Genomic DNA, 15,631 nt, shown 5'->3' with positions numbered 1-15,631 from the left:
AGAACCTAGATCCTTGTTTTAACTTTAAGATTTTTAAAACATTTTGAAATCAGCATGTTGTCTGACAGAGAAGAGATGCTTAAAAGGATAATAAAGCTTAAACTAATACACAGCCTTGATTTTAAATTTAGCACACGCTGATCCCTTTTCTAGATTTTTTTATTTATTCCTTCTCACTTCATTCTCCGATGGTAAATATTGTTGACTCAAAGTTGTTTTGCTGTTGTAACCGATTAGAACAGCTTCGTGTTTTTTGTACTGATTGAAGGAAATATGGTCACCAAATCAGTGACGATCAGACAAATCTGATGGTCTCTAGAGGTTATCTCAGAGCATCTCTCGTAGAATGGCGATGCTAGTGTTTCATAAAGGAATCCATATATGTTTCCAGACTTTACCATTGTTTTTACAGTTGCATTGAATACACTCACAGGACTTGTGGAGCCAATATGTGACACAGGAAATAAAATTTCACATTATCCAGCAGCTGTTTCAGCACCTTACCCTTGCTTTTGATGGTGTAAATAGAAAAGTAAAAGTTGTTTCTTCTTAAAGTGGTTAAAAAATGTTCCTTTAAACCAAAAGAACATATTTTAAACAACACAATTTGTGGGTTAGAATAATTTAATGGCATAAGACCAATTTCTTAATTCTGGGTTTTCCCTTTTTATTTGTTCATATGGGGCAGCAGGTTTACCATTTTCTATGTGAATAGATGGTGATGTAATATACAGATATAAAATAGCATTTTATTTTTTCAAGTTGACCCCCTGGCTCTGCTTTTTAAATCCAAACAGTGCATATTTATCACACTGGATGTGCTCTCATATCATGAGTAAAAATTCATAATTCTTTTTTTTTTATTTAATAGATGGGAATTGATGAACATAAAGCAGAGATGTGGAAATAAACCTGCTAAGGATGAAGTATAATAATGCCTGCAGAAGCTGCTTGTTGGAAATCCATTGCTGCTGAGCCAATATTCAATTTTTCTGACATGGCTATAAATACACAGATTGTAATAGAGGTGTCAGGCAGGCAAATGAAAGACATGCTGCAAATCAGACAATATCACGTACCCTCGGTCAGATGACCCTTTTCTCCGGCCACAAAGTCTCCAAAGCCAATAGTGGTGAGGGTGATGACCACAAAGTAGATGGATTCAAGTGTGCTCCAGCCTTCGATATGCTTGAAAATGACAGCTGGCAGGGCCACGAAGATGAGACACCCGAACAAGATGAAGAGCAGGGTGGAGATGACACGGATCTTTGTCTGGCTGACTTTCCACTTCTGAACCAAAGATAGGAAAAAGGAAAATTGAAAGTTTTCACACTCAGTAAAAAGGCTCAGTAAAAAAGATAAGCAGATTGATGTTTTGGATAATTCTGAAGAAACGGACAGCATTTTAAAAGTATTCATACCTACTCATCTTTTATATGTTGTTTAAGGTTACAACCAAATGTATTTCATAAGCACTTTATGAAAAATGTCAAGACACAAAGAAAAGCATACTTGTGAAAAGGAAGGAAAATGATGCACTCGTAAATACAAATCTGAAGGTTGGATCAAACATCAGTATCTTTTCGTACAACCTGACTGGATGGAGAACCTCTGGAAACAAAAAGTCTGAATAGAGGTTTGATTGACTGAGTCATAATAACCGCTGAATATGCTTCAATCAAAACCATTGTAGCTCTAGTTGTATGTTTACAGTTATTGTATTGGAAGGTGAAGGAAGTGTTTTTCAACCTCTGACAGGTTTTCTTCCAGGACTGCCTTGTATTTATTTTATCCATCCTTTCATCACCTCTATTATCCTCTCTGTTTCTGCTCAAGAAAAAAAGTCTCTAAAGGACAATGCTTCCACCCTCCATCTTTCACCACTGGGATCGTGTCCTTCTTCAAAATCTTAGTGTTGTCCCTTTCATGGTCAGTGGCAAATTAAGAATTAAACTTATGGTGAATGTCTTTTAAACTACGGCTTTCTACTTGTCACTCTTCCAGCATTAGTTACCCAAACAAAAATTCTCCTCTATCTGGACATGTGCAGTTCCTCCAAAGTTACCGGCTCTCCTTGCATAGCCTGTTCTCTTGCAAGTGTGCAGTTAATCCACATTTTGCCCTTGTTTTTTAACAAATGTTAAAACACGTAAAACACATTACTACAACTAGTGAAAATAGCTATTGTGAAGCACTCTGAAATAATAAACTCCAGAAACCATGGCAAGAATCAAGAACACAATGACTGTTCTCAGTAAATGTTCAAGAACCGTTCCACATATATTGACGAGTTCTTAATCCGATATAAAAGCATGAGGTATATTGTTTTTAACCAGCTTTGTAAGACTCAACCACATTGTTGTCCAGTTGTATCTATACTTGAGTTAAAGGTTGACTACTTTCAGTGACATTTGATGAGTTTGTTGCACAGAAATAATTTTTATTGTGTCAGAGTTAAAGGCAGCGGTATAAGGAACGGCCTGACGGTGGGGCCCTTGGCAGCCATAAGAACACGCGAAAGGCAGCGTTCTGCGGCACGCATGTCAATCGTTCCCCGATGAACGGTTTGTACTAGAACTAAAATCTCGATTACAATGTAAATTGTAGTTGACAATAAAGAAATATATTGATTGATTGATTGTATATAGCTGCCATTTTTGAAACCTATGTATTTTATAGAAATTTTTTTAACTGTATCAGAAATGACATTAAACAGAGTTCATATGACCAGGATGTCTTTATTTTAGGGGCCTTCATAGTAGTAGATATCTGAATGGATTCAGTATAGTAACTGTATGATGTGCCAGACCTGATCTATATGTGAACTCTGGCATTCATTTTTCTGCCAAAGCGTCTGTGAAATTGAAAAACATTCTACATGCAGCTGATGTCTGGGCTGCTTTTTCACTTGAGGTGACTTCTTTCAGCTTGTTATGTGCCGATACCATCATGCCCTTTTCTTCACTGTTTATGTGAGCCGTAAGAACAGTATGTCTGAGGCGAAGCAGAAAGAGCAGACAGACCTCAGATCATTGAGTGTCTGATTGCTTCCTTGCTGCACTGGGAAAACATGAAATACAGCAGAGTTTAAAGATGATGTGCTATGCCAGAATTAGCTGAAAAATATAAGCATCACTTCCCCCCAAGGAGACTTATAAAAAATGTAGTAATCCATCTGTTTCTTTTGTCTGCATGACCCTCCAACCTTACCTTTCCCACAGGGATTGGCTTATTCAATCTGTAATATAATTAACCTGTTGTTGTTGAGTATCTTGGTGTTAAAGAATTGCCGCTGTCACTGGTTTTACTGCACAATAGAAAGCTTAACCGTAAATGTGCTCAAAAAATGTCTTGGTACTTTTGAAGCGAAAACTATTTCTCACCGGTTGATTTATTTAAAAAGCCACTTTTAGTACCGGTACATTCTCTGGCATGCTGAGGCTTTAATTGGAAATAGTAAAATCTGCCTTTTGTCTCTGGTCAAATGATTCTGCAGTTGGGTCTAAGATTAATTTGCCATGGCCACAGATTTCAGTGATAGGGCCTAATTGAAAGCCTTTATTTTTCACTGCAAGACTAAGCTCCAGCTCAGGGATAAAAGAGCAGTAACATATCTACAATCCCAAAGTTGTTCTTATCACACTTTGTTGCCTGCTACACTGAGAATAGTGGCATGTCCTCTACTCCTGCTGCATTTGTCAGCAGCCTTGTATCCTTTTCCAAGATCCAAAATACCTGCAATTATTCACAAACACTTGTTTTTCCAATCTTTATTAATGGGGTTTTTGTAATCTAATTGTCTAGTCAAGGTTTTAACTGTAAAACCTTAACAGATATCTGTCGCACTGATATCCATGGTGATATCTGAGACTAGGCTATGGAAAAATCAACACCTTTTTAGATATCCATCCTTCCTTCCTTCCTTCCTTCCTTCCTTCCTTCCTTCCTTCCTTCCTTCCTTCCTTCCTTCCTTCCTTCCTTCCTTCCTTCCTTCCTTCCTTCCTTCCTTCCTTCCTTCCTTCCTTCCTTCCTTCCTTCCTTCCTTCCTTCCTTCCTTCCTTCCTTCCTTCCTTCCTTCCTTCCTTCCTTCCTTCCTTCCTTCCTCTCCACATGCTGCTCATATGGTTTGGTTTTCTAGTCAAAGAGTAGGAGGGTACAGCAGGGAATAGCATATGCTTGAATAAAATCAAGTTTTTTTTCCTCATCTCATTATCTCAGACAACCAGTTGCTAGTTTGATTTAAGTGCTTTCCTTTTTTCATGCCGATCATATGCAAACATCCCTATTAATACTCACCACGATCATCTTTTCGACTTTGGCAATGCCCTTCCCAAAAATAGTTCCTAACTGGTCCCCAACGCCAGCCAGCAGGAATCCAAACAGAGGAATGCCCAGCAGAGCGTAAAGGATACAGAAGATCCGCCCTCCTTCTGTGTGAGGAGAGATGTTTCCAAACCCTGATAGAACAAAGATACAGGCAGACAAACAGGAAAACTAAACGAATTTAAGTTGGAAGAGAAAAATAATGTTTTTCAGGCTTTACTGCTGCCTTATAAGTATTTACTATTGGAAGGATTTGATGTTCCAGATACAAACTCAACACTAGCAATCTTTAAAGATGAAGCTAAATTAAAGCAGATTTGGTTTCTCTGCCTTGCTTTGGGTTTGCTCAATTTCAGAAATTTGCAAAGGTACTCTTATTTCTTTCAAGAGAACAAATTTATGTGTAGAACATAAGGCTTTAATATTTTTTGTATGTGCAGGAGCTTTCTTTAAACTGATTCCACATGAGTCTTGTATGATCTTAAAGTCCATCCAGTTGCAAACTAGTTACAAAATGCATTATCAACATGTGTTGCAAAAAAGAAACTATTTCAGAATCAAAGCTGATCCTGATTTGAGCTTAATATAACTTGACTTGCTAGACCACAGAACCGATCTACGAGGCTTGATCAAGACAAGTTATGAATTCAGAAAGATGGGGGAAAAAATAGCTTGATGAAATACCAACAGTGAGAGATGGAAACATGCAAGGGCCTCAGACTCAACCTAATCTATTATTCAGACCTTCTATTTTAAAACAAATTAATAGAATCTGAAAGAAAATGAACTTTCAGCTGACTTTTAGCACTTGATACAAGAAATGTTTTCTATTTATTGCTCATCTCCAAACCCACTGTCGACTGCAGCTTAACAACAAAACCTTTGGAAGAAGCTTCAGATAGTTTTTTCTTACATAATAAACATTACAACATCAGATTCTGTCATTTCCATTGATCAATGTCTGCTTAATGAACTAAATTCTATTGTTTTTTTTATTAATACATGTAAGCTGCAGGGAGCCTTGTAATGACTTCCCAGTCTAATTCTGGAGCAGAGTTACAACCAAATGTCAATCACATCTCATTAGTTTTATGATTAATTCCAGGGGAGACAGATTTAATTCATAATACTTCTTGGTGTCTATGTTTAGCTAAATGTTAAATAGGGGACCATCTACTTTCAGATTCTGTTTACACTAATCAATTCATAACTGTATTTTATTTGTTTTTTTATTTAATAGCAAATAGAAGGTAAGCATATCTTCCTTAGGAAAAAGGAAAATTAAGTGTTCCACTTGTTCAGTTAATTTAACTATTGCCAAGGTTTATAAAACCTCTCTATCATTATTCTTCACTGAGTTTTTTTATAGGTGCTTGATAATCCTAAATAGTCTATTTTTTCAGTAAGGACTAAAGCTTGTTATCATTACAAAATGCACATCCTTCTAACTGAGCAAGGCTACCTTATCAAGATTTATTCATTTTTTTTTTCATCTGAGATAATACCAGACTTATCAAAAGAAGAGCAATTTTGCTGTGGTTCTTCCTTGTGTCTCTTCAAGTGTTTTTTTTTTTTTTTTTCCCAGCAGCCTTATTAAACCGACTTGCCCTCATCTAAAGCCAAGTTTTCTTCACTGTGTGCTGTTTATTGTGATTCTTTTTAAACATCTACCTGATACTGAAAATAGGCAATTGTAAGTGTTTTGTTGTCAGTTTTGTAGTGACCTGGTAGCTCCTGGTATGACTGACTAGTTTTACAACAATCACAGTTTAGGTCTGGTCATGTGTAATATTAGCCACCAATCAATAGATTTATTAGATTTTTATAGTTTCAAGGTTTTGTTATCCTTCAATTGTAGAGCTTTCTAAGAACTTCTCTGCCTTTATTTATGCATTTACTGTATGCACTCCTTCAACACTTAAGATTTTGCCAATAAAAAAGCTGCAGTATACACAATTTCATAATTTAACTAATAATTTAAATACGATGGCTGCACTGTCTCTGGTTTGGAGAATGATAATTTTAACTAACATAAATCATGAAGAGATACAGGGGTTGCAATAGAGCAGCATTTATCTAAACATCTTCATTAATATTTGGTAGATACTGGAACATACAATTGATCTCTGTAATGGACTATTTGATTACATATTTCAATAACTTGTATCATTTAAAAGCTGTTTTTGTCATGTTTTACCATAGTCTTAACTGATGAAAATCCCAAACAAATATACGTTCATACATGTTGTTGTTGTCATCTTTTGGTTTGTATAGGACCAAAATGCAGAGCCTGAATATAACTAAACAATGTGTTAAAGGAGAACAAATAGATTTGTCTTTAACAAAGAAAAACAGGACGTGGAGCTTCAATAGAGTAAAGGGTTGTTAAATCGTTTTTAACAGAGTAGAATCTAGCTAACTAAGATCAAGTCACTAACTAAGATTATTTTAATTAGTGACACCAAGTAAGATTAAATATTGAGGTAAGAGTGGAGAATGACGTTACTCTGAAGGTAAGCAAATCAGAGGCTAATGCGTAACAGCTGAGGAAGAAGGGAAGCAAGGAGAGTGAGGGGGCATTCTAATTAACACAAAAGGAGCTAAACAAAGACATGAAGAAACAAGAAAACCAAACGGAAAAGAAAAACAGGCATCTTAGAGAAACGAGATATGGAATAGAATAGAAAATCCCTTTATTGTTCCATAATGGGGAAATTAAATGAGAAAACACAAGAATTAAGTAAGGAACTAAGTATAATGGAATGAGGCGATGGAATTATCTTCCTAGCAAAAAAAAAAAAACAGAGAAATTGACAAATTATAACATGATTTTTTAAAAGAATAAATAAGCAACAAGGAAATGCCAAAACATAAACACAAAAACAAAAATCTAAACACTCTGATACCAAGACACAAACAGATAGAAACTGATTGTCCCAGAAACTGATTGCCCCCTGTTCATACAAGCTAGATAAACTGACTTCCAATGTGTTTTTGTTGATCTAGATTGTGCAAAAAGTAAACAGAATGTAACCACATACTGTAGACTCAACAAAGGGATCCCAGGGTAATCACTCCAGGATAAAGGATATAACACTAATTTAGCCCCAGGAGAGAGGAAAATATTTGCAGGAGAAGTAATTAATTCCTCTTTTACATTCTGGATGACTAAGAAAGGAAATTTTCTTTTTATAAGGTTATTACATTAAAATTATCTGCAAAGTCAATTGAAGTTAAAATTTCAACAAATGATCAAAATTTCAAGCTGATCTTTCTTTTGCTGGGCACAGGCATACAATGACACTGGCATCAGAGGCAGCTCCGTCTGATTTATTTACATAACAGCTTGAAGCCAAAGGAACAATCAGGAAAAATGATGATTGCCCACAGACAGCACAGCAATTATGTGCTGTTTACACTAACAGGCTGTAAAGATAAAACACACAAAACACCACCTGGGTTTGAGGTTTCTACAGACAATTTTAAAGCTTTTATACACCGCCACCAGAACTTTTTTCTTTTTTTTTCAAATTTGCCTTTGGTGAATGTTTCCAAAAACATCAAGCAAAGCACATCTATGTTTTTTGAGTTGAAGCCAATGCACTTCTTTTCTCTGGATCCAATATCACTGCAGTGAAAATGTCTCAGAGTACAGTACAATCTTACCTTTCCTTTGAGTACAATCATAGTAAAATCCCAGTTTATGGAAAGAAAATAAGCTCTCTAAATCAACATAATCCACCATAATTTTATGTATTTTATTGGATGTTTATGAGACACTGTGATTAATTAGTTAATCAAAGTGAAATGGATTTGTATATGCTATCCCACTGGTCAAAAAATTGCAAGCACTCCTGTTATTTAACTTTAGGTATTTTGGTGTCTCTATTAGTGTTTGCCACAAATCAGGATCCTTTATTTAGTAAAATCTATCCTACCATAAGCAATTTGACAGAGGTATGTCTAGTCTGCAGTGAGGTACTGCAACAACAACAACAACAACAAAAAAGACGCTACATTTCTGTATTGTACAACTTACTGTATAGTGGTCCAGTCAATAGACTCTTTTATCTACGTTTCTGATCTCTTCTCTGATCAATGCTTCCCTGGCCTTTCACTATTGGTCGATGGTGGCATTCCTGTGGTGCCATGCTCTTTTTTTTTAATTATAGTTCCATATTAGATATCTAAATCATATTATTATTGTCATATTATTCTCCATATAAGCATACAATAAACATATTTATTTAGAAGTGCCAGAGTGAAGGCTGCTACATGCATCAAAAGAAACGTAGACATTTTTCTAGCTCCAGCAGTAATTCAAATACTTTTTAATTTTTTTCTCTCATCGCTGTCTTGGTGGGTCTTGCTGCTTGTTTTTAAAAACAAATCTTGGCAGAACTTGAAGTATATCTGAGTGTATCTACTGTACACTGGAAAAAATTGGAATCTAGAAAAGTAATTTTTTCTTACAAGAAGTGCATTTTTTCTTGGATTGAGAAGGTTAAATATACATTTTGCCAATGGAACAAGACAATTTTCATTTAAAATAAGAAAACACAACTGCATTGTTTTATTTCAAGTGGATATTATCTAATTATCTTATTTTAAAACAACTTGTAAAAACAACTCATTCCATTGGCAAACTATCTCATTTACCCTCTCAAATTAAGGGTAAATACACTTAATTTAAGGAATTTCTACTAATGTCTAGATCCTTTTTCCAGTGTACTGTAATTGGACTGAATTTGTATGGCTTGTTTTGGTTTGATAAAATCTGTTGAACAACACTAGACACACAGTTCAGTTCACAGTAAGTGATATCATGTGACCTTTCTGCTCACTTGCAGTGTTTTCTCTATAAATTATCATAGTAGCTCTTCTCTGGTGTTTGCAGTATTTCCAAATAGCCCCGGTGCACACGGTGAGCTCTTATTTCTGTCTGCTCCTCTATGTTAAGCTTTCCGCCTGCTATATGCTCGGCTTGTAATCTCTGCTCCTCTACCCAGCCTGCACTTAAAGGAATAGAGAACGATCTTTTATTTCCAGGTGGATCATCTAAGTAAGTGGTCCTCATAATTGTCAGTAATTCTGGTGATATGTTTACGTAACGTCAGGTTACATGCTCGCCCCCAGTTAGCAAACTTTTGAGCACTTTTAGGCGTAGATGTGTGGGAGCTATGGTTTTAAACAGCAACTCAAGCTAATAGTTCTCACTGCGGTTCTTTGAAAATGGCCAAAGATCATAAGAAAAAAACTGTCTACAAAGTGTATAAAAAGAAAATAAAGGCCTCAGAAGGGGCAGATATATGTCCCAGAATGCTTTACGCAGAGAGCTCTCCTTGCAAGGCATTATGGGATTTGCTGTCACAGCAGCCCACTGTCGCCATAGGCTGTCGCTACCTGACAGCAGTGACTAATAGCAAAGATGGCACAGCGTGGTGGAGGAGTTATGTGACCAACGAGGAGCAGAAAGCTGTGATCATCTTTCAAAATGGTAAGTTAACTGAGTTCGCTTCAAAACCCACTATATAGTCCCTACTCTATATAGTGATTGAGTGAAGCATGTGCATGTGCATGCTTTTTAAAGTGGAAAGGGCAGGTCTTTTAAATAATTCGCTTTAATTAGTGTTCAGTGACATGTATAGTGTGGTGGACTGAGGTGGAGTATGAAAACAATTCTTTTCCCAATCTTGCCACCTCGAGTGACACAGACTACATGAACACTACACCAAGATTTTTTTTTTTTGTAAATACATTTAAAAAACTACAATATCTACAGTATTTTCACTCACTACAAAGTACTTTGTGTTAAGCTATAATAAATTATCCAAATAAACATACCATGCAATAATAAATATACCATACAATGCAGCATGGTATGTGTTGGTAATGTAATAAAAAATACGAAAAAAGGGGAACAGATACCTTTGTAAGGTAGTCTTGACTTTTCTAAATTATACAAAGTCTATCTATTGCAATTACTTAAAGAAACTAGAGGCAGGATTAGGATATTAGACTCACCAGTGACTGGACTGGTGCTGCAGGTAACTGCAGGTACAAGCCAAGCCGACACGGGAGTGCGGAAAAAGTCGAACAGGCCATTTTATCAGCCCTGCGTTGGTGATGCTGTTTACTATGTGACGGTATACTACAAGACCTCATGCATATTTCGTGACAGCAACAACCGCAGTGTCGAGCAAGTCTTCTTCTCCTCAACATCCGTGACTTCCCAGATCAAAGCTATCGGGGGCGCTGCTTGCGCAGTAGGACTAGGTGGCAAATTCCTCCTTCAAATTGCAGCACATTATGAAAAACACAGCCTGTCCAAGCCAATGGAGAGATATGTGGATGGGCTTGTTGGTTTTGTTTTTAACACTTTATTATCCATAAGCATTTAAAAAACTTGCATGTGATGCACATGCACATGCATGTGAATTAATAATTGCATCAAACAGCATCTAGGAGACAATGACTGGAATACGGTCACACACCAAACAGATGAGTGTGTGTGTTGTTATACACACCATCTTTCAATTCTCAACGAAAACAGACAGAGAAACTGGAAATGCTTCTGGTAAAAGACCTGAACATGTGGAATTTATTGTTTGCGCATAGAAATCATGCTCTGGCTGCACTTAATTCTAATTCATGTGAGCAATGAGCACACTCTTATTTCAAGCTAATAGCCAAACTCGAGGTTATTTAATCTCCTTATTAGAGACTGAGATTTGACAGTGTGCTGGAGATGTGAAACAGAGCCCAGCAACCCACTGAACAGACACAGTGATCTGTCAAGGTCCGATTGGAAAAGCCAGATGAACTGTCAGAATGTGTGTGCGTATGTGCAAGAGTCTGTGAGGGGGGTGAATGTGTGAGCTTTTGCTTTTTTTCCTGATTAGTAAGCTCTTACAGCTGCAGATGACACAAAGGGAGGACAAATGGTGTAAAAGAAAATGGTAACCATGGTGGATTTTTCAGCCTGTAGCCTTCAGATAAAGGGTAATGTGCTTTAATTATAAAGCGAGTCGCCCATTTAACTTCTGTTCTTGGGGATAAATGGGATATTAGGTCTGTTTCAAAGACCCTGATAACATTTGAAATCTCGCTAACTGCAAACACTATTTAGTGGAAATACTACTAAATCGGACAAATGAATGACTGCTTTGGTCCACATTTAGACAAGAAACAGAAAAGTTAGCTATCCCCGTAGCTCTGTAATTCATAACATGTTAAAACATTGTTTTTTTTTTATCTTACAAATAGGTTCTATTTGGTCTGATGTACTAGTAAACGAGAAAATCATGAGCTATCTTGTAGCGGAAATTAGTTTTTTTGGGGGGATTGCAATTTTTGCTGGCATGCAGCAATCGAGCAATCTTGGGCAGTAGCCAATGTGACTGTAATTTGTCACAAGTGCAATTTCATGCCAAAATGGTCCTTGAAATTGCACTGTTACTCTGCCGTGCTTCTACTCTGTATAAAGAACATGTGTGTTTTTAATTTTCAGGACTCTCGAAACAGCAGATGTTATTTTCTGTCTATTTATAAATCGTTCCTCCTACCGATTGTGGTGATAACAGTCCCAGCAAAGAAAAAGGAGGAGCTAAGGTCCCACAGGCTCGTCTGATTGGACAAATTTCCTGATGGATTCACTCCTGCTCGAACCGCTGACACCACTTGCTGCAAAAGAAAGAAGAAAAGTTTAAGTATAAAGATGGTGCCTCACATAAGGATTTATGAACCATATGGTTTTATAAACTGAGGAGCTGCACCGTAGATTAGAAGTCTGCAAAGGATCTCCTGGTAAAAGAATAAAAGCTGAAGTAAACATCCAATGGAGTCAATTAGGATTTAAGAAACAATGAGTAGCATCTGTCACCTTTTGAAAATGACTGCATTTGAAGTTGCTGTGTTCTGCACAAAACACCTGTCAAGTCTACTAGGAGTAAAACTCAATAAAGGTTCTTAGTTTTGATGAATTCCTGTTTGTATTTTAGGATTTTCAAAGCCAAGCATCACTCCCACTTGAAAAGATTTTGCCGCGTTTGTCAACATATTGTCTCCAATCGAAACCAATATACACAAAGAGCGTTCTCACACAAAGTCAGTGTTTTGTCTCATTCGGTTCATTTGACACACTGAATATGTATATGTATATAACACAGTGAGCATTGGTGATTAAGGTAAATTAAGATGGATGCACAAGTTTTAAGAATTAGTTTTTGTAGATTTTCAATCTTTAATATTTTAGGCATGTTTAGCAATTCTGCACCTCATAGTCATAAGTAAGCCTTTGTTTCTTGTGGCCAGGTTTGGTCTCTAAAAAGAATTAAAAAAAAAATTAAGAATGAGATTTCTTAATATGAATTTTGGGTTTGGGTTGGGAATTATAAGTTAAAAATATCTTGATATCGCTTATCTCTTCGTTTAATGTAACGTTTCATACTCCTCCTTTACTGAAACCATTTAACTTAAAAAGGAGTTCTTAACAAGCATTTACCAAAGTCCATGTTCTGACTCAGGTTCTTGAGAGAAAAATCCAAGTTTAGTTTTAAATTTTTAATTTTGATGACTATGAAAATTTAAGACTGACGGCATCAAAAATATGAATTAACGCATGTGGAATCATATACTTAACAAAAAGTGTGAATGTATATATATATATATATATATATATATATATATATATATATATATATATATATATATATATATAAGCAACTTATATAAGCAAGTTATGCTATAAACGTAATGCGAAAGGCAAACCGTACACAATGAATAAGAAAGTGTTTTTTTGTAAACAAACAATCAACGACTTAAGGTCTGCAAATTTGTGAGACAAATAATCAATAGCATTTTTTAATTGAAAAAACACAGGCATGCTAGCGACAACAGCTGCACATTTAATTTTCCAAGCTAGTTTACCTGTACTCCTCTATGCATTGGGTGACAATTGTTTATTAACATAATTCAATAATTCAGTGTAATTAAGTGTGAAGTTGTAGCATTAGGTTTCTGATAAGAAACACAAGAGATATTTGAGTTTCTGCCAATTTACCAGTCCATTTTAATCTTTGTTTGTGTTTTTCTCTGTACAATATTTTAAGGCAAAATTACAGACCTTAGCATGTTAAGAAAATTCTCACCTGGCAAATGGAAAAAATCCCTTAGCTCCATTCCATTGTAGATATTTTATGTAAAGGTATTTTACTGTGAAACACTGATAACAAGCAGGAATGTTGTTTATCCCTATTTATAAACTATTTATAAACACTCTTTTGTAAAATGTAATATGCTTAGACAGGCTAAGTAAAGATTAATTTCCTCTAGACATGGATGGGCCAGGTCCTACCTTTTGTCATTTCCAAAGCTGACCTTTGGTTTAGGCTGACAAAGTGCAATGCACTGCAAGTAAGACAAAAGGTCGACTCAGGTGGATCTTATGGTCTTTAAAGAATCATTGAGATTCAGAAAGAAGAAAAGCTTTAAGAGAAGTATGTGAGGTAAGCTTCAGCTCTGATGCTAATAAATCAGGAAATAACTTTAACTCATTTATTTCCTGTCTATTTTAGATTTCTATAAACTCAGGGTGCATAAGAAATCCAATTCTCCGGTGGTGCAGTATAATAATTTTAAAAGTTTGAACAGAATGAAGCAGCAGATGGAACAATCTCCATTAATTAGATTTATTTTAAGTGAACTTCCTGGAATAGAGCAGTGATGTTCCATTAATGATGGTCACACACAATGTTTAGGGTCACTGAAATGACACTGAGCTTCTATTATTCATCATCATTAGTTAGACTGAGCTTTCTTTGATTCACACTCCGTCACTGCCTCTACATAGGGGACTGAAGAGAGTATCAAAGGTGGAATTAATGAATCAAAGGTTGTAAATTAAAGAAAGTGGCTTACAGTACGTACAGTAATAAATCACAGGGAAGACTTATTCACTAAAAATACACTTTCTGGCTAAGTAGTTAAAAAAATCTAGTGGGGTGATCGTCCACCTTACTAATAATAAGCTGACAGTAGAAGTCTACTGTTAATGAATGAAAGTGCAAATTAACTGTAAAGATACATAGTGAGCTGAGGAAAAAGAATCCAGCTTTAAGAAAAAGGTATCGAAATCTATTGTGTAATTCGTGTGGAGAAATCTGTGGGTTTTGACAAAAATATTTTTTTTTAATATCCAAAGTCGAACATTGGAAAGTGAAAATTCAATGTGTAAAAATTAGCCATCAGCAAACAGTAATAGAATAATCAAAGGATTAAACTGCTACCAGGGAGAAAAAAAATTATGCTAATAAAATATGAACTTAAAAGCAGAAAGCAAATCAAGGATCGGATCAAATTTAGAAAGATCTTTTTGAGTTTATAGTAGATTTTTTTCTCATCTATTTTTAATAAGCCACAGTAATATGCTTTTCTCCATATGTTTTTCTCCTGTACCACCACATCTAAGAAGTGTATTAGATTGAGATCTGAGTTTATGGAAGTGGGATGGATCCACTCCATCTAACCCCTCTATGCCACTGAATGTTGTAGTAGTATTTTCTCAGCGGATCGAAGATACTCCAGTCAGTAAGCGCTATTCCACCTGTGCGCTGTGGTGTGTTTATGAAACATCCCAGATTAGCCTTCACATACCATTTCTTTAAAATATGCAGATGTTCTATTTTTGCTGCTTGCACTACCCATCCCAGGTCAGTCTGGAGCAGAGCGAGTTGTCCAGGCAGGAAGTTAGTTCATACAACCTAAAACCCCAAAGTGGATTTACATGTTAAAGACTGCATATTTGGACAGGATTGAATTTTCTGGACTAAGGATTTAATAAATTCTGTTCACACAGGTAATCAACAACATTAAAGAATATGAGCACTGAATCATAAAATAACTAAAGATTAAATATTTTATAGATCCAAAGAAAACAAGGTAAAGGGATAAACAAAAAGTGAAGGCACACAAGGGGTACTGGCGAAATAACCCTTTTTCTTGGTTATTGTTCTTTGGCCCTCTGCTCTTCTTTAATAATAACTCCAAGTTATTTTAAAATATGGGAAACTCTGCGTTTTCCATTTCAGGAAGAGAGTTTGCTCAACCTCTGCTTCTTTTTTTTTTAGTTTTTGCAGCACTAGTGGCTCCTTTTTTCGACAGTAGGCTAACAGGAAAGGGGATATGAGAGTGGGGGAGAGACATGCTGCAAAGGACCACAAGTCGGATTCAAGCCAGGGTCCGGGACTAAGGCCTCCGTACATGGGTCGTGTGCGCTATTCACTGCACCACCTGTTTCAGTCACTGTAGT

General features: G+C 36.1%; 1 protein-coding gene across 1 annotated transcript in view; it reads right to left on the bottom strand.

Moving 5' to 3' along the window:
- The window catches only part of LOC119785122 (potassium channel subfamily K member 2-like), a 58,317-nt gene that overhangs the window by 18,832 nt on the left and 23,854 nt on the right, over positions 1-15,631 (bottom strand). The window contains exons 3-5 of the mRNA XM_038287549.1: positions 11,889-12,006; positions 4,297-4,457; positions 1,080-1,290 (exon numbers count right to left, since the gene is read on the bottom strand). Of these exons, the coding sequence (XP_038143477.1) occupies positions 1,080-1,290; positions 4,297-4,457; positions 11,889-12,006 (490 nt within the window). The remainder of the gene's footprint in view (positions 1-1,079; positions 1,291-4,296; positions 4,458-11,888; positions 12,007-15,631) is intronic.

This window comes from Cyprinodon tularosa, unplaced genomic scaffold (genome assembly GCF_016077235.1).
Source record: "Cyprinodon tularosa strain WSP-4 unplaced genomic scaffold, ASM1607723v1 ctg24, whole genome shotgun sequence".
NCBI classification, from domain to species: Eukaryota; Metazoa; Chordata; class Actinopteri; order Cyprinodontiformes; family Cyprinodontidae; genus Cyprinodon; species Cyprinodon tularosa.
This window is presented reverse-complemented; position numbering and strand designations above follow the sequence as displayed.